The sequence below is a fragment of the Lacerta agilis genome, chromosome 1 (genome assembly GCF_009819535.1).
Source record: "Lacerta agilis isolate rLacAgi1 chromosome 1, rLacAgi1.pri, whole genome shotgun sequence".
In the NCBI taxonomy this organism is placed as follows: Eukaryota; Metazoa; Chordata; class Lepidosauria; order Squamata; family Lacertidae; genus Lacerta; species Lacerta agilis.
In genome coordinates this window covers 36,778,151-36,798,486 of record NC_046312.1, presented here as the reverse complement: position 1 = coordinate 36,798,486, position 20,336 = coordinate 36,778,151, and the positions used below count along the sequence as shown (strand labels likewise).

Genomic DNA, 20,336 nt, shown 5'->3' with positions numbered 1-20,336 from the left:
ATAGAGCCTTGCTTGTCTCTCACCCATTCATTACTCAGAATGTATTTTCCTGCATTTAGAACCCTCCAAACTGCACCCACTACATTTGTGAGTTTTGTTAATAAGCACACCATCTTGTGATAAATTTAATTGGGTATCATTGGTGCTAAACCTCAACTGGAATTAACTCTTGCCAGGATGACTGATCAACCTACGCCTTGGTGAGATGTGGATTACAATAATCCCCATAATGGTAAATTATCATTCCTGTGGTATTTGAACATGCATTCGGATCTGCAAATAATAATTGGTGTTGTTGATATTATATCTAAAAGGTGAGGTCATTGTGAACAATGGCATCTCCAGAGCTTCGTAGGAGAAAGTGTGCAGTGGTGGGGAGGCAGACCATTTGAAGAGGAAATAAAATGTTTTGCAGATTTTCCTTTGTCAGATCAAACTGCAGCCTAATGGTACTGAAAATATTATCCCCATGACCTCAGGCGTATCACTCCATTTGGAAAAGGCTCGGGAGTAGAGCTCAAGCCATGCATGCAGGAGATCCTAGCTTTAATTCTCGGCATTCAGGTAGATCTGCAAAGTTTACAGCAATTGTCGTTGATTCTAACAGTGTTTCAATTTCATTCTTATTTCTTGAAGGGATGTTCGGCGTTTGGTGGTTGCTATGTCAAGAGCAAGACTTGGGCTTTATATTTTTGCCCGAGTATCGCTATTCCAGAACTGTTTTGAGCTGACTCCAGCTTTCAGCCAGCTCACTGCTCGCCCTCTTCAACTGCATATAATCCCTACGGAGTATTTTCCAGCAGTCCGGCAGGTATGGAGAGCTGTTTTGAATTACGTAAATACAGTCCGATTGAAACATCGGGTTGTATCCAAGCAGAGTTGGACTCATGCAGCAAGACTTCCCCTTCTTCTGCTCCCACCATGCTCCCACAAAATCTCCAATCCTTTGGAGCAATTTTTGAGCATGCACCGGTGGTGGGAGAGGGAGGAGAAAAAGATGAATTTTCATTGCACAAGTGGAAGTCTGAACAGCACAGGGGGTTGCATGCTACCCAAGGAGTATAGCTCAGTGGTAGAGCATGTGTTTTGCATGCAGACCACATTTCATTGTTCAGCTATCTTCATCTTTTTTCATCTTTTGAATGTGTTTGAATACCTGTTCTTAACTTCTTCAAGAGTTTTAATAGTTTTATATTTTTGTGGACTGCTTAGAGGTTTTCTTACTGTTAAGTGGTGTATATATTTATTAAGTAAGGTAGGGCTAGAGATGCCTGTTGCCTAAACTCCTAGGGATCAATGTAAACAATCCTAAGCTAGATGGACCAGTGGTCTCCCTCAGTATAAGGGAGCTTCGCCTTTTCCTTCCTATGGCATAACATTTATTGGTAGGATTTTGAATATTTTATCTCACTACAAAAGTGCTCTTATGTTCATTTTTTTGCTTTCAATATCTCAATAGTACTTTTTCCCCTCCTCTAGAATGGAGAACACCCATCCCACCAAGTCCACGTTATAAAGAATATGCCTCAGATGGCCAACTTTGTGTACAACATGTATATGCACATGATACAGAATACACGCCAGCACAGACAGGTAAATATTACTGAGAGTTGAGAAAACGTACTTTTTAACATTGGGAATGCTTTGAGTGAAAGCACTCTTAATAAATCTTTGATAACAAGTAAGTTAGTAAATGCCTGACCTCTTCCTTTGAACTTGCAAAAGCAGTGTTTCTGAAATCTGTCATAGGATTGGTTTCATACCTTCAGCATTAATTTGAGTCTTCATGAAGCATAACAATTTGATGATAAGGCCCTACCATTGCCTTGATGTCCTCGTGTTTAGCAAAACAAAAAAAGCATTAATTTGGAAGTCTGGCTGATTATTTTGATACAAACCTGGATAGTTTTTTTTTGGGGGGGGGTCTTAAAATATTCTCTTGGGAGAAAAATAAATAAACCACTTGATACCATTGATCATCCTGTGACATGAAAAACACTTTTTGCATATTGGCTCTACTGTTCTGCTAGAACAGGTTTGTTGATATGAACAGGAGCTGCACTGGCTACATTCTCTGAAGAACAGTCTGCATGCTCAGTTTATGTTCAAACACTTACAGGCTATAGTGCAATGACTGGATAACCTTATAATTCCATAACTCATGCAGACTTGCAGCAAATGCTCTGGTATGTATTCTCTGTAGCACTATTGAGATGTTATTTTTACCATCACATTAGTCCATACTTACAAAAAGAATCGAATAACCGTTATCATGCATGGATACCAGCTGCATCGCAGAAGGAGTCTCGGTTTGTATCCGGCAGCATGAAATATATATTTTTCCAGGGACAAAGGAATCCCTTATTTGAGAGATTCAGCTTTCCCTAATCCCTATAATTAGTCTCCCCGAAATAGCATTTTGGCCACATATTAAGAGATCCAGATATAGTAATTTCAAAGTTTGAGTGCCGTTCTTGAAATCTCTCCTCTCCATGACATGGCTGTCAGAAACTTGAGTTAATAGCAGATGCAATTTCAATTTAATGGTGTACAGAAATGCTAGTGTGAAAGAGCTCATTGAAACAACGAAATGGAATAGTGGACGAGATGCGGAGGAAGGTGGGTGGGGTTCTCTGCTATCTTTCCAGAGTTGACTGGTGTGACCCCCTCTTTTCAGTACAAGAGAAGGAGGAGAAAGTTGGGAGGTCTATGTTTTGTTTTATTTATTTAAAATATTTCTAGGCTGCCTTTCTGGGAAATATGCATGAGATGGTTTAAAACAAACATACCGGTATATATATATATTGGGGGGGGGTGTTATATTAAAAAGTTCCATTGTTATTTCCTAGATACATGCAACACATGTACCACAATCCAGACAAATAACAACATTGCTTTAATACTAGAATTCTACTGGATATGTCTGTTCTTAGTTGGCCACAGCAATGCTAACTCAAATTTATACCAGGGTCAGGGGATGAGACCCTGGCGATCAGCCTACAGAATGAGTGCACATCCACTGCTATGCTGTTTCATTGTGGCACCATTTTTCTTTTGACTACTATGAGAAGAAATTACTGCATAGCTGTCAACCTTTCCCTTTTTTGCGGGAAATTCCCTTATTATAGCATTGAGAAACAGCAGGGAGGGTTGACAGCTATGAATTAGTTGTGCCAACTCCAGAGCTAGCAGAGAGTTGTGACATTTTTGTGAGGGTTTTGGGGAAATGAAATGAGCAGACTTTGGACGTGGGTTATCCACACATGCACTTTCCCCCTTCCCTTCTGCTAGCAGAACATCTCTGTTTATGTTCTGCTGCCATACCTCCATTTTGTACAGCAGAACAACACTCATACCACTTCCCTTGGCATCTCAGGTTGCTTTACATTGCTCCATAGGTCAACAAACCCAATAAACATTGACATTTTCTTCCCAATAATAGTAGAGCCTGTTCAAATGTTATATTGCCTCGTACCTTGAGCAGCGTCTCTGGGATCAGCCACTCTGTTTTTCCCACCTGTCCTTTGTTCCCTGTATTGTCCTTAGCAAGAGTCTCAAATGGAATTTCTTGGTTTGAATGCTACTTCATACATACAATGAAAGGAGGTGGCAGGAATTGTGAACTCCAGGCCCGTCCCCCAGTCAGTGTACTGATGTAATGGGGAGGGTTAACATCTCTGGAGTCTCACAGTGGTGGGATTTCTGCTGCAAAAGCACAGTTCAGGGAGAAAGTCTAACTCAGTGGGAGATATGTAAACTCTCAAGCCATGCATTCTCTTCACAAAAGTACTATAAGTAAAATAAAATAACATAATTCTTACACCATTCTCATCCCCCACACAGAGTCATTGATTTGTAGAGTTGGAAGGTACCCCAAGTGTCATCTAGTAGTCCACACCCTGCAATGTTGGAATGTCAACTAAAACATCCATGACAGATGGCCACCCAACCTCTGCTTAAAAACCTCCAAGTAAGGAGGTTTCCCAAGGGAGTCTGTTCCACTGTTGAACAGCTCTGCCAGAAAGTTATTCCTGATGTTTAGTCAGAATCTCCTTTCTTGTAAATTGAAGCCATTCGTTCAGAACCTACCCTCTGGAGCAGGAGAAAACAAGCATGCTCCCTTCTCCATGTTACAGCCCTTAAGATATTTGAACGTGGCTATCATACCTCTTCTAGGTCTCCTCTTTACCTAGGTAAACATACCCAATTCCCTTATAAGATTTGATTTCCATTGCCCTCCTCTGCACACGATCCACCTTGTCAATAGCCTTCTTCATTGTAGTACCCAGAAATAAACACAGTACTATGGGCATGGTTTGACCAAGGCAAAATAGAGCAGGAATATTACTCAATCAAGACACCATACTTCTGTTGATACAGCCTAGAATAACATTCACTTTTTTGCTGCTGCTGCTGCTGTTGCATCACACTATTGACTCATGTTAAGTTTGTGATCTACTAAGACCCCTGGATTCTGTGCAGCTGGTTCTTCCTGTCTAAATGTAGAACCTTACATTTGTCCCTATTGAAATTCATTTTGTTAGTTTTGACCTAGTTCTCAAATCTGTTAAACTAATATTGAATCCCGATTCTGTCTACTGTGGCATTAGCTACCCATCCCAGTTTGGTGTCATCTGAAAATCTGATGATTTCTTCATCAAAGTCATTTATTAAAATGCTGAACAGCAATATACCCAGGACAGAACCCTGCAGCACCCCACTTGTCACTTCTTCCTAGTATGATGAGAAACCATTAGTGAATACTCTTTTGGTTTGGTCAGTCAACCAGCTACAAATCCATCTAACAGTTTCTTTTCCAGCCCACATCTTACCAGCTTCTCTGCAAGAATATAATGGGGGACTTTGTCAAAATCCTTAAGGAAATCAAGAAACACTATGTCCACAGCATTCCCCTGATCCACCAAGCTTGTAACTCAGTCAAAAAAGAAATGAGACTTGGTTTTTTAGAAACCCATGCTGAGTCTTCATAATCACAGCATCACAAACCAACCATTTAATTATCCATTCTAGGACTGGTCAGTAGTTACCTAGGTGTTCTTTCTCCCCCCCCCCCTTTTTTTAAAGATGGGGACAACATTTTCCCACCTCCAGACTGCAGGGACATCACCTGTTCTCCAAGAATTCTTAAATATTATTTTAATAATCAGATTCCTTTATAAGACTTCTGTGAATCACCTCATTTGTAGCTAGCCTTTTTGAAATTGCATCTCTCACTTATAGAATCTCACATCAAATAATATTTTATTACATATCTTACCGTATAACCAATGACACTACGCTATTAAGTAAATTAATTGTAATTACAGTCAGCAAGCAGTACACATGGAATTCCTGAGCAGCAACACCTGTATTCACATGCTAGTACATTACAGTACTGAATTGTATTGAAGTCTTCTGATTTAGGATGCCTAGGTTGTCCTGAATTGCATTCAAATTTGAGTCTGTTCATAAAACAAAAAGCAGGCATTTTCATAATGAATTGTTTAATTTTCTTACTAGCAAAACTTGCTGCCTCCTCCAAAACTTGTTGAAGAAATCGAAACACTTCAATCTCAGGAAAGTGAAGAAGTTCAGAGCAAAGATCTTGAAATGGAAACAGAAACTGAAATCAAACCCACACCAATGGAAACTGCAGAAGAGAAAGTTTTAAATGAGAAACAAAAGGTAGCAGAGGAAATTGAGGAGGAGCATCGGAAAATGCCTGAGCATCCTGGAAGAGACAGTGATAGTGAAGACAGTGAAACTGAAGACGGCACAGAGAAATGAACTTTTCTTTTTCAAGCGGACACACAGAGATGACCAATCATATGTATATCCACGAAACATGTTAGTCAGTAAAACAAGAAACTGTTAACCAAGAGTAAATATTAATGATACTTTTAAGTATCATTTCTGACTAACATATCGTTAGCAAAAGAGTGTTTTTACTTGTATTGTGTATTTAGTAAAGTGGTTTTTTTAATCAATGCTTTGTGTAACTCCCCTTTTTTGATACTATAAAGTTCAATTCGGAGAGATTTCCAGTCAGGTATTTTCTATAATCAAATACAATGTAGATAGCTGGGGTGAGCATAGACTACAATATTTGGTCCTTATCCTGATTTGATGCTTTGGAAAAGATAACACTCAAGTGATTGTACAATTTAGCTCAGGGTTGCCCCATTTTCTGCTAGTAAGGGTGTCTTTTATTTGGAAAAGTTTGCAGTCATGCCCTGTATTTGCATCTGAAGTGGTGCACCCCAGGAAGTTTTATCACATGATTTGTTTATAACCGAAGACATATTAATTCTTATTAATATTAATTGTGTCATTAGCTAGAGGGAGGGATGATGTTATAGGAACATAAACCCTGCTGGATCAGGCTCTTGGCCCATCCAGTCCAGAATCTTGTTTTCACAGGGGCCAGCCATAAGCTCATAGTTATATGCTTTATTGACTCAGAGCTATTTTTTTAATTAAAAAACCACTATTTGCATTTTTATTGGATTTTCTAGATAGCAGGTGATAGTTCTGCTACATCAAGAGAAAACTAAAACAAAAACAAACATCCAAAATCAAATAATTAGATTTGGCTTGTGAGGTTCATGACTGTTGACAACATGGTGTCTTGCAACACTTTGGTTTGTAGCTAGCAGGAGTAACGGTAGAATAAATTTGAAAAAAGCAAATATGCCTTTGATTTTGATTTCACAGGCAAAATGTTAAATAGATCAGTAAAATTCTACCAGAGTAGGTGTTCTAGAATCATTTTCAATTGAGCATCCTTCTTTAAATTTCCAAATTTACAACTGAGAGAAATCATCTTGGCAGATCATTTTACATCTATAAATCGTCTGGACAAGCAGTATGTTCCAAAGTTAACTATCATCCGAATTTCACGGTCTTTGCTGCCAATGTTGTATATTTGCTTGTAAAGTTGCCAATAGGATTGCTTTACAAAAATATCTAGATCATTAAAATAGCATTCAATCTTCAAGCTATATTAGATATATTCCATTAGCCTTGCCTCTGGTGGTGCAGTTTATCCGCATACAAAAATAAACAAAATATTTCACCCCCCCCTCACATACAGGTACCGGTAGGTAGCCATGTTGGTGTGCCATAGTGGAAACAAAATTAAAAAATTCCTTCCAGTAGCACCTTAGAGACCAACTAAGTTTGTTATTGGTATGAGCTTTCGTGTGCATGCACACTTCTTCAGCTAATGAGGATCAATTTGTTCTCAGTCTTCCTTGCATTGTAAGTTGCACAGAATCTACACTTGCTAATTTAGACACTTATTTGTTTGCATTCTTGAATTGCCTTGCCAGAAGAAAATAAAATTGCTTTGGAAATATGTGGTTCCATAAGTTCCACCATGCACAAAAATAAACTGCAGCTTTTTAACCTGTCACTGAGAGAGGCCTAATGGTGCACAGCTTAGAGACACTGTGATACAGTTTCATAAACTAACATTCATATGTTTAATCAGGGATGAATGGTACAAGGCCTTCAGGCAACATGTGACCAGCTCAGCTAAGGATCGTCTGCTTTCTAACCTATTTTCTAAAAATATTCTAGTATCTAACAACTTATTTCTGCTGTTGTTGTTTTTTTAAATAAATCCCAACACTGGCAGGAACAGCTGCTGGTAGTTTGTATGTATTTAATGAAGCAACTTGAGATATTTTTGCTCATACTTTAACCTGGTGCCGGGATGAGAGTCTCAATAACAAGAGTACGTGGCCCAAATGAGTGCAATAAGCAACTGGTGATATTTTGCAGATTCCTTTGGCAATTGGTGCCTCTCATGCTTTGGGGACACTGAGCTGTGTGAAGGTGTCTGCACTGGCATTTGTCAAGCTGGTAAAGTGGGCACAACTTGTGAGACACTGCTTGGAAACAGGAAATTTTATTAAGCGTTTTATAGGCACATCATCTGCTATATAGAATATCCAAAGATGGATCCTAAAATTGAAAACTGGCATGGTCATCGATGTTCTATCAACCATGGTATTCAGATTATGGGGAACTATGCACCATCCAGGTGGGAAACTGATAATAAAAGTCTTGGCACGTCAATCTTTACTGGAGATAAATGTGACAGGTCCCATTTATCAGCTATAAATTCCTGAATTACCAAGCAGCCGTGTTGGAGCAGTCCTGTTATGCGTCGCAAGGCGCTTCAGCATCCTGCTGCTTAAATTTGACATCTCTGTTGTCAGGAGAGCTATTTTTAGATTGATAGTCTAGGGACATGGAATGTTTACTAATTACTGTACAGGGAAAAGAATGGACTGTGAGGAGGGAGTGCTCATTTTTAGCATTTCTGAGAGTGTTCTGGTGGCAGAGCAAACTGTTTAAAAGGGACTTTCTTAAAGTGAAGCGTTGACAGCAACAGATATCCTAACTGAAGTTGCCTTGTTGGCATGAGAAGTTAAGAAATTTTAAATAAAGTAAATATACCCAAGGACTGGTGCACTACATCAGTGATTTATTTATTTATTTATGGCCTAGTTTCCATTGTGAACAAGGAAGAGAGCCAAAGAGTGTGCAGATGGCCACATCCTTGCTTCTTGGTGGATAAGAAGCAAATGCAGTTTTCACCCCAGAGGTGTTCCTTTTACTGCTGCTTTACTTCCATGCCAGTGAATGGCTGCTGTTTAAGAATGAAATGCTACCCTGAGGCTGTGCCCCATAGAGGTGATGCATCCTACTGGATCCCTTAAAAGGCTTCCTTTAAACATGCACACTGCTCAGCACAATGCTAGATGTTTTCCTAGTCTACAATAGTGCTGACCTAAGTAATTGGCTTTTTACTCCAGTTCTGAACATGCTTGGGTATTGTGGGTTGTATTTAATTAGCTCCTACTCAGAAGAGACCTGCTGAAATTAATGAACCTATAAGTCGTGTCCATTAACTTTAATGGGCCTACTCTGAGTAGGCCTAATATTGTCTGTCATGCTATATATTTTAAAGATCCGTGGTTATTTGTTAATTTTAATGGTTATTGAGAACTACTTTTCATATCCTTACACTTAAAAGTGAAAGTGAAAGTAAGAATGAAGATACATCTTGCTATTAGGATTAATCCGCCTTTAACTTGTAGTTCCGGTAATGTTTCAAAGTTATCAATGAACGTTAACCCTGCTTCCCGCCTTTTTGGAGGGCAGCAACAGAGGTTTTATTGGTTAAAGTATTGATCGTGATGTCATGCCTGTTCCCAAATAAAAGGCTGAGGCTCCCCGCTTAGGCACGTTTTGTTCTTTTGGGTTCTTTTACGTTCAGTTCAGTCAAGTTTAGTTTAAGGGTTTTGGGAGCGGGCTGGATGGGCTGGATGGGCTGGATGGGTTTTTCTTTTAGTTAGGTTTAGTTTGCGGAAGATATTTCGGTGAGATTTTAGTTAGGCTTTTAGGTTTAGCCTAGGGCTAGTTTTGCGGAAGATATTCGGTTTAGTTTTATTTAGTTTAGTATCGCGGAAGAATTGGCGCGCAGGGACTGAGAGCTCAGGGAAACTTAGCTTAGGGCTAGAAAACGAGCCTACGCGGGTTTGGCCAAAGCCACTAAAGATAATTCCGGTGTCTGTCGTCCTTTGGGGAAAAGAGTAAAGGTTTTAAGAATTTTTAATTTTAATATATCATCCTTGGTTTGGTTTCCTTTATTGTTAAATGCAGTTCCGATTCAAGGCATCCATTAGTATTCGAGGCATTCATTTAGTTTTCGAGGCATTCATTCACTCACGCACCTTCGGAGTCATTTTCCGTCTTACTCAGCTACCTTCGGATTGTGAGACTTGGCCGGCGCCCGTGCTCATAAGCACGCGGAACGCTGGCCGCTTTTCCCCGCAACTGGTACCTCGTGTGTGGGTAGCTAAACTTACACACGGGGAGCTCCAGCACCGAACCCCGGCAGATGGGTATGCATCCTTATGTGCACCACATATTAGCACCGGGGAGGTATTCTTAATGGGTATTTCTGGAGTGTCACAAGCAGTTTTTATCTGGGAATGTAATTAGCAGGTAGGCATTAGCATGACTAATAACTGAATTTGCATGGGAAAAAATATGTTAAGTGCTATGCATGCACGGGATAGATGGTAATTGTTTTGCCTGTTAGCCATGTTTTGCCAAAATTCCTGTCAATATGATGTATGTCTCTATCTTTATTTCCCCCCATAGTTTTCATCATTCTAATGGCAGAAAGCTTAACTGAATTCCGCACAACCTTCAGCTAGAGCAGCAGCCTTCTTCTTTTGGTCCTGTTGCAGCCTGTGTAACTTACAGATGGCTGAAAATCAAGGGATTGGAAAAATGGTTTAATGACTGTTCACTCTCCCCATACCCTTTAAAGGGAGGTCAAATTGTCACAGTGGGAGAGCTTGCCCTTTTAACTGCTGCCATGTTGCATTATAACCTGAAAAAGTGCAGCCAGGTTGACAATAATCTCTGCTGTTGCTTCCCCCCCTTTTTGTGGGACTCCTGACTGTAATATTCATCTTTGATAACTAATCACTGAACTATATTCATTCAGTTATGGACCTAAACAGATTTGGGGGAGATTCTGGTCTTCCCTGTTGTATCTCCACCTTAACTTTTAATATTTTTAGTAATGCGTATACTATGCCTTCATCGCATCTCAATTATAAATGCAGGTCAAATTTCATTGGTGAGCCATTTGTCCTAAATTACTCCCTACTCATACAACATTCACCCACTGGCATCCTGTCAGCCTAAACTATGCAATAAAAGGAGGCGTTGACAACAGCTGCTCCTTCTGACTCATCTCTCTCCCAGCCTTACTATAAAGAATGTTACTATAATTTTTTAGATGAAGCAAATAAGTTTGCTGATGTAGACTTATTAGTAAGAAAACTCAAGGAACAGTGGGTGGCTTCCTATGGGCATGCAAATGTGCTTATCCCCCACCCCCATTGTGTATGCCTACATGTTTTAAAGAAGGTGGCGTTTTTGCTGGAGTTTATGCTGAAGCCTCTTGCACGCACAATTTGGAATATATCCAGTTGTTACCTTAACAGTATGTTGTTCCAATGGCGCAACAGGCTATTTATCGGGGGCGGGGGGGGGGGAATGATGAGGTTGGCATGACATCAGGCCCAGCCAGCATGCTTTTAGATGACCCATTGAATCCATTCGCTTCTAAGAGAATGAGAAATTCAGTTTTGTGCTCCCTTCAAATAGCTAACCAATGACACCTTCAAGATCCACCCCCTGTTCCTTTGCATTTTTGTTATTGCCTCCCTCATGCCTCCTCTTTAGTACAATTGGCGTCCTGCCTGTTTCCTTTCAGGTTGGTCCTAAAAAACAGTTATTGCAGTTTGCTTTTAATTATGAGTTAATGGTTCTGTTAATGTATGTTGTTTTTAATGGCTTGTGAGTTTTAATGGCTTTCTATTGTATAATGGGATTGCTGGCTTGAGATCAAATGGTTATACAGATCTTTCTATTTTAGTACCTTAAAATGACATCATTTCATATTTGTACACCACTTTGGATTTTTTTGTGCTTTAAAAGGTGGCTAAGAAGTTTCCAAAAGTAAATAAATCACATATTACCTAATTACACATTTAACATAACGTGTAGCCCACTAATATACCAGTTTTTAAGCATTTTGTGAATACAGAACTGTAGTAAAGTCTATTGAGAAGTAAAGCAGCAAATCTTCATTTAATCCATCACTTAGAATCTGATAAGGCATATAGCTTATTCTAAGAGTTTAGGGAGCATCTATTGAATTTCCTGTTTCTAAATGTATTTTATTTATTTGTTTGTTTATTCCATTTCCGGTATTTCTTACCCACCCTTCACTCTCAGGTACCAGTATGGGTTAGATAAACTAAAATAGAATCACAAAATAATGAATCATCAAAAAACCCAAAAATAATGATAAAAGCATAACACAGATACATCTAATAATACATTTACTGGGAGGACAACTACAACATACTTGCTTCACTTCCAAAGGCCAGGGTAAACAGGTGCATCTTAAGTAGCTAATGGAAGATGTAAAGTGTTGTGGGTGGTGCACCTCTATGGGGATGGAGTTGCACAGTTTTGGAGCCACAAAAGAGATGGCCCTGTCAAAAGCCACCATTCCCCAGACCTCTGAAGGTGGTGGCGCTAACAGTAAGGCATCGTCTGCAGATCTCAGTACATGAACTGGTGCATATGGAAAGCAGCAGCACTCCTCTAGATATTAGAGGCGCTTAAGGCTTTATAGACTAACAATTTGGGTAGAAGCTTCAGAACAAGTGCAATAAGAGTATTTGCAGTCATATTGTAGCAAGGGATAAAACTGTATAAAAACTCCTAAATCTTTGCCCAATGAGACTCAGGAGCTGGGAGAAGATAGAGTCCAGCCAATATTTTATTACTTAGGAAGCAATATGTTACAGTCGGATTGTTCTGAAAGAAATGTAAGCCCCCAGAGAGCAGTCTGGGGAAAGGGGTTATTTATAAGTTTCTACACAAAGCCCTTTAATTTCATCCAATCATATGCATAGAAGTATTTCACATTACCCTGTGGGAATACACTTTGCAGGTGCGTTTGCACCTGTGGTTATTTATGTTTATTTGTGGTTGTTTGTACTTATTTTTACTGTGTCCTTCCGCCTTGGAAGGAAAGGTAGCAATAGGAACCAGCAGGCGACTCACTGCTGGGATCCCTCCACGGGGAAAAAGTGGCTCCAACTTTGAATTAAGCAACGGTCAGTTAATCTTCTTCCCACCCAATTTAGGGCAGCAACAGAATTGTAATTGGTTGTTGTATTGATTATGACGTTGGTTACTCCCTTAATAAATAGCTGCCGCTCCCTGTTTGTGGTGTGGAGAAAGCCGAGGAGTAAGCGCGAGAACATCGTTGCGTGACAAGCCCAGTTGCAAACAGAAAGCGAAACCAACCACGCAGGGCAGCGGTAGGCTTCTTCACCAGACTGCAGTCTCCGTTGTTTTATTTTCACTTTTATTTTAAAGTCTTATATTTGGTTGTTTAGTTTTGGCCACCTTTTAGCTTTATTTTCCTCTTCGGAACCTTTTTGGGTCAGACAGACGCTTGCAGACATCTACGAGGCAGAATCATCACGGACTCACAGACTCAACCGTCAGATTGCGGATCCATTTCTTCACGGCGCGGTGGGAGCGGGCTCCAGAATTACCGGCCGTCCCATCCGCAGGTTGCCCCATAGCTGGTGCCCGGTACGCCCGGCTATCCCCACATTACCCCATCCTAATCGTTGGATGCATTTCAGGTTAGTACGCTTGTGCAATAAGCATTGGCTGTTTCTGCTGACTAGTCTTTGATTCCCACCGTGTCTGTTATGGCCTTCATACAGGAATACATTGTGATACACAGAGCTATTGTGCTTTGTAAACCTGTGTGTTTAGCTGCCTGTGTTCTGTGATAAAAATGTTAGCTTCTTCTCTTCCTGTGGGAAAGGCCTTTAGCATTCTCAGCAGTTTCAAAGCTTTAGCATTCTTAACAGTTTCATAACTTTTCTTAAAGCGATATAGCATTTTCTTAACGCGATATACTGTACAGTGGCAGGGCCGTCTTAGAGGGATCGGCCGCCGTGGCGCGGTGATCCCTCGGCACCCCCGGCCTGCCGCCTCTCCGCCCGCCTCCCTCCCACGCTGGCTGCCCCTCGGGGGGGTGGGCGAGCGGGGGATGAGGGTCGTGGCGTTGGAGCGGGCGCTCACGCGCCGGCGGGCAGGGGATGAGGGGCGGGGGGGGGGCTGCAAGCCGGCTGCCCTCGCCTCCCGGAGCCCCAGCTGGAGTGCTGGAAGGGCGCGCAAAGCCCCGCGCCGCTCCAGCGCTCCAGCTGGGGCTCCGGGAGGCGAGGGCGGCCGGCTTGCAGCCCACCCACCCGCCGGCACGCAAGTGCCCGCCCGCCCGTGGGGGCGGGTTGGGAAGGGGGAGCCCGGTATGCCGGCGGGCTCGCGGGGGCGCCCCTGGGGGGCCCGGCGCCCTGGTGCGCCACGCCACCAGCCCCTATGGATGAGACAGCCCTGTACAGTGGTACCTCCGGTTGTGGACGGGATCCATTCTGGAAGTCCGGTCAGATCCCAAGGCTTCTGCAAACTGAGGACCGCTTCTGCACACGCGCGTGCAACAAAACCCGGTAAAATATTTCTGGGTTTGCCACGTTTGCATCCCGAAGTTTACGTAACCAAAGGGTTATGTAAACGGAGGTACGACTGTACTATCAATTTTTGTGGCCCTTGGGATCCTCCCTCAATATCAGACATTATCCTGGCTTCCATATTCTGCACCTCTAAATAGTCTAATCCAGAGGTTAACAAAGCATGGGGTAAGTGTCCAAGACAGCTCTGAACAGGAGGCAACACAGTGGTGAACCAGTCATAGCTGAAAAGTAGGCACTCTACTAAGGCCACATGGGGTCTTTCCAGTTAAGTGCAGTCCCATCCAGAACAGGCTGCCTCATCACATAGCAGACTTAGGAAGTTGAAACACACAGCCAGTCCATTTCTACCCCCAGGCACAAGTCTAGCACCTCTTCTTCCTCCTAATTCAGATGGTATGGGGCGACAGATAGTATTTGCCTCCACAAGAAGCACAGAAGATGTAGACAAGCCACCCACATTTAAAACAGGACACTATCATTGCCATGTCAACATATTACAGTTAAAGTACTATGAAATTTAGAATTTAGAACCCCTTTGATATTCAAATGGATTGTGATGTGCTCACTAGAATAAGGAGCACCTGGGAATTCTAGAGTGTGTGATAATCTGGGGAAATTTTCTTATCAATTGTATTTTGCTTTGAACTCTGTTTATGTTCTGGAGCTACTTTACACAAACTCACCCTCCCAGTTTAGTATTTCGGAGACATTATTTCATCCAAGAGCGAAACAGAGTCAGGCACTTCATATGTTCAAAGTCTTGGTCTTTGCCATTCCCAATATGAACCTGACATAGGATATGTAATGAGTGACGGACCTGAGTCTGTAAATTCCTGAGATGGAATTTGGTGGAAGCATCTCATGTGTGGTAAAAGAGTTACCGGTAATTAGCAGAAATGGATTCTTAATTTGGGGTCCCTACTGAGGCACAAATTGAGGATATATGAACACACTGCCAGATGTGAGGGTGCAAATTGCCTTTCAGAAACATTCTATTCTATTCTCTATTCATACCACAATCCTTTTTAGGAGTGCTTTGGAAAATATTTCCACACCTTTCACTTGCATGCCTTTATAAAGAACTTCTGGAGTCAAGACTTTGTCAATGACATTGCAGCAAAATCTTCCTGGAACTCAGCCATGCTGACAAACACAAGCTGCGTTCTAGGATCTTTAAAGAGAGAGCACTAGAATATCATTCTACAGTACCTTTTCTTTCCAGCTTCTCTGTGGTAGAATGAGAGCAGGTTTAAAACACTAAACTGGAATGTTACTGACAAGGCATGAGTGCATTTTCTGACTGAAATGTGCAGTTCTGCAACCTTCTTATGCTATTCTGTAATAGGATAGTGAAACTGCAAGTTTGAGCTTGCCCTGACTGCTGACAAATCTGTTGTCAGTATGGTTGCGCTCTCTCTTGACTTTCTTCCCAGTGTAGGTGACCTCTGGCAGTTTAACAACTTCCTGGAAAGATACTGCAAATAAGCATAGAGTAAAGCAGTTTTTAACTTTCAGCTGCTGAAGGCTGTTCAAAGAGGGGGGAAAGTGAATGTTAAACAGCAATTTTTCAAACAGAAAAAAATGTTTTAGGAGGCTGTGTTCTCTCTCTTCTCTTGCAATAGAAGTATTATTTTAGCTATCACATTATTTCCCCCTCTCTGTTCTTTGATACTATTATCATCATCATTTGCAGCACCACCAGCATAGAAACACTAGGAATCAGAGAATGAAGTGGGTTAAAAAAACAACGAAACAAGGAATTCATACTGTTTCATAATCTATAACACCCCAATCCTGATTATTAGCACCATAGCCCAACAGTGCAATCCTATGCACAATTTCTCATAAGTATATCCTATCATCAGCAGTTCTTACTCAAGTGTGCAAAGGATTGCAGTCTGAATCAAGTATCTGAAGAAGTGTGCATGCACACGAAAGCTCATACCAAGAACAAACTCAGTTGGTCTCTAAGGTGCTACTGGAAAGAATTTCCTATTTTGTTTCGAGTCTGAATCAAATCACTGAGGACCTGATTTGTACACAATTGGTATAAATGATGTGGCCTGTTCCTGCATATGTTTGTGAGCCTAAATTTCATTTCCCTTTCATTTTTGGAGAGGTATTATATATGCTCTGCCATTGTGTGTGTGTGTGTGCGTGTGTGCGTGTGTGTGTGTAATTACAAATCTCTATTTTTTGCAACCATTTCCCCTGAAAAAAAACTGAGCAAAACTGAGGGGGGAGGGAGAGAAGTTCTTAAAATTGCACCCTTTGGCCTGAACCAAAACTACGAGGAGATTGCAGAGAGGAAGAGAGAATTAAAAACCTAACTCAATTCTTGGTTAAAATTCTAGCCTTGTATCCAGGATCAGCCAAATGGTTAGGAATATTTCCAAAACAAAGATGTTTAGCTGAGACCTAAGACCTTTCTAAGGTAAGTGAGCGAGGCAGGGCCCGTGGCCTGCTTCAGTCTAGTCTGAGGGGAGGCCCCTTGTTTCTTCAGGGCAATGGCAGCAGCCTCTGTATTGACTCTAAATGACGGCCTGTGTTTGATTTAGCAACGCTTTGAGCCTGTTACAAATACATACTAATGTCCTCCTGCACCGGCTTAATAAGTTTTACTGTGGAGGATAGGCCACCCAATCTCCATTGTCCCTGCAGCCCTTCGTATTTATAGCCACAAACTTTTGAATTGGCAGATCCAAGAGAAATGGCACCGTTGTGGCTCTGTGAGGGGTAAATGACAGGGCCCAGAATCCTTTGAGGGAAGGAACGTCCTTCATAGCTGTAGCCTGTACACAGCCTGCCACGTGTTCTCTTTGAGGGCAGGAATTCTCTACAGAATCAGCTTCTTTGTGTGTTTACATGAGGTAAATAATAATTATAAACAAATAAAGCAAAAGCTGTGTGCCTGTGTTACACATGGGCTCATTACAAAAGCACTTGACTTTAACACAAGCTTTGGACAGGTTAGGTGGAGGATGCCTTGACAGGTATGCTTTGTGAGAGACTCCTCGGTTGCCGGGCAAGAGGAGAATTAAATGAAGGCCTGTTTTTGAGGTAACGGGATTTGAAGAGAAGGGAGAAGGCGACACAAAATAATTGACTCAGGGAAGAGAGCTGTTTGCAAAAATACGATATAAACATAAATATAAGCAATTAACCAGGATGGCACAGACTCTTTATTATTCAGTGTACAGTACTTGCTCTTTACATTGTTGAGCACAGGAGTCCAGTAGTACTTTGTTTTCCTCTGGAACATCTCGTTACCTCAGCGTACAGAGGCTCCTTCATGAGAGAAATAACGGGCCCTGCTTCTGTAACACCCACACAAATAGTGCACGTATCGGGGAATTAAGCCTTTAAACAGAGATGGGGAGGGAAGTATTCCTTTTCTTCCTTCGCTTTTGCTTCTTGTGAGTATGATGGGACTGAATTCGGGATTTGTCATGCGTTCAATTCAGCTGCAGCTACTAACTTCTAGAGCATGAAAATGACGGCAAGGGAGAATGAGATGGATATGGGGTGTCACTGAGAAATAAGAGCAAGCTAACGACCCAAATGTGCTAAGAATGGAGAAAAGAGATGTGTATTTTTATATGAATAAGGGAGACAAACTCAAATAACTAAGAACAATGCTTGTGTGTGTGTGTACCTAATTCTTACATAGTTGCCAGCATTTTCCCAGACATTCCCATAACATTTCTTACAACTAGAAATGCTTGAAAACTAATGAATCTTATATTTCTTTCTGTTGCCACAGTATATGACCTCATTTTGCTTAGCACAGCCTTACTGGTCAAATCAGCTGACTTGCATGAGGAGAAACAAACATATTTGTAAGATACTTAGTATTTTGCTTGTGGGTGTTGCCTTAGCTTGCTTGTTTACTTCTATTTTAGTAATTGCTTGGAAAAATAAGGCCGATCTTCAACAGCCATTATAATCAACAATTCCATACAACGTAAAGGTAAGTTTCAGGTGTTTTTTTCCCCTTGCACTTAACAGCTAAGCAGGATACTTTATTTTATTACTGGACCATTTAAATTTATCTGCTGGTTATCTTTTTTCCTATTTTAATAACCAAATCACATTTTCCTTACTAAGTACATATTGGCAATCATCACCAGCAGTGGTAGTAATTTTTTCTTTTTTGAGACAGCGTCATCTGTGCTGAATCATATATTCTCAGAGCAAAGAGGTTAGTTCGTAGTGGGATTCGTTAGGAAGAACACAGACCTTTAGATAATAAAAAGTTACTAATTGCCCACTACAGTTTATGCCTTCTTGCAACAAATATTTTTTTTACAAATATGCTTGATCTTATCTATTAGTGTATTTCATAGAAATCAGTCTCTCTCTCTCTCTCTCTCTCTCTCTGTGTGTGTGTGTGTGTGTGTGTGTGTGTGTATATATATATATATATACACACACATACATACATACATACATACATACATACATACATACAGAGTACCTTCTGGCCTCTATTTTCCCCCACTCAGACCTTTCATATCTCCATAGGAGACAACCAGGTTAACTTATTCAGACTTTCCAGAATGTATCTTTCATTGAAGTAAATACATTCTTATGAATATATCCTTGGATTTCTGGCTTAAGTTCATGATGATAAAGCTGCCTAAAGATTTCATTCATGTACATTATTCTTTAAAATAATTGTTTCTAAACCTGGCCATTTCATCCAGATTGGAATCTTCAAGTTAATTAATAATCTTGACACCACATCCACATCCACTGAAGTCTCAAATGAGGTGTACAGTGCAACATCTGCTGTAACACCATGGAATCTGTTTCCATAGATTTGGCTTGATGATAATATGGATGAGGTGCTTGCAGCAGTGTGGCCAACCACTTGTTTCCTCAACCCTTGACTCTCTTATTAAAGTTTGCCAAGGAGGTATGACCAGATGGATCTAGGGTGTGGTCAACACATCCTTGCAGTAAGGTGTGGTCCTGGCCACCTTGAAAGTGGCAGTGATCCAGCCACGCCTGAAAATACAAGCACACCTGGACCTATCAGTTTGTGACAACTACCACAAAGTCACAATGAGCGTTCCCCACATCAAACGAGGTGCGCATGTTGCGAGGTTGCGAGGAGGCCCGTTGGATCACGGTGGCAGCTCCTAGCAGTTGGTCTGCCTTCACCATCCCAGGTTGGGATACCTGTGGACTCCACCTACACTAGCAGCCGCCCAATCCTGGCTGGGGAGGTGTTGCCAGGGGGATTGGCCAGGTAGAGGGAGGGATTATGCAGTACACACAATAGAACTTGAGTCATACCTGGGAAGCGGCCGTTGGATTCAGAGCTTCCCCACCCTCCACTCCCTCAATTGATGCTTACTTTGCAGGTTTAACCACCCCTTTTTCCACAGCCACATAGCCATGCAGGTGCTGCTATGACAAGGTCGCTGTTGAAGGGCCGGAAAGGAATTTCCCTGCATTGGCAGGTTTCGCCTTTCCCGTAGCAATTCGTCACAACTTTGGCGGTTGCAGGCCTTGGGCGGAATCCTTTAGTCATTTACAGGGTTGGGGGGCGTGTGGCGGTGACCCCCGCCCCCATTGTGGCAGCGATAACAGGGTTCCCGTTAAAGGGGTCTCAGGGGGAGGCATTGACCAAATGCCCAGGGTCGTCACTGCCCTCCCCTTCCAGCAGCGGCGAACATAGGGGGGTGGGCTATCTGCTTGAACATATGTTCTCCAGACTAGCCCACTTCCCAATCATGCTGGATAACCCTGAAGGTACCCAGAACCTCGGCTGGGAAGGATAAACGCCCAGTGCCTGAGCCAAGGTCTTCCTACATCTGAAATATTAATAAAGTTGTGGCCAATTTAATCCCATAGAACGTTGTCATGAGTCTTTATTTCCCTCAGGGGCTGCCCCGGGGTACGGGGGGACTTCGCCTGGCCATGCAAATATCCCCTTTTAAGGAAGGTGATTGAGAAGGTTTCAGTGCAGCAATTACAAGTGCTCTTGGATGAAACAGGTTATTTTAACGTATTTCAATTTGGGTTCAGGCCTGCATGTGGTGCAAAATAAGCCTTGGTTGCCCTGATGAAAAAACAGTGCGGATTGTCAATTAACTTCCAGGCCTGATTCAAAGATAGCCAAACATTGGATATAATGTTTCATAGCTGCAAAAGTTAATTTTGTTCCTG

General features: G+C 41.7%; 1 protein-coding gene across 1 annotated transcript in view; it reads left to right on the top strand.

The window, feature by feature from the left end:
- AQR (aquarius intron-binding spliceosomal factor) overlaps positions 1 to 6,036 on the top strand; it is a 50,895-nt gene extending 44,859 nt beyond the window's left edge. Inside the window, exons 33-35 of the mRNA XM_033144439.1 lie at positions 637 to 811; positions 1,480 to 1,593; positions 5,521 to 6,036. Coding sequence (XP_033000330.1) covers positions 637 to 811; positions 1,480 to 1,593; positions 5,521 to 5,787 — 556 coding nt within the window. The 3' untranslated portion in view covers positions 5,788 to 6,036. The remainder of the gene's footprint in view (positions 1 to 636; positions 812 to 1,479; positions 1,594 to 5,520) is intronic.
- Positions 6,037 to 20,336: the final 14,300 nt, after the last annotated feature.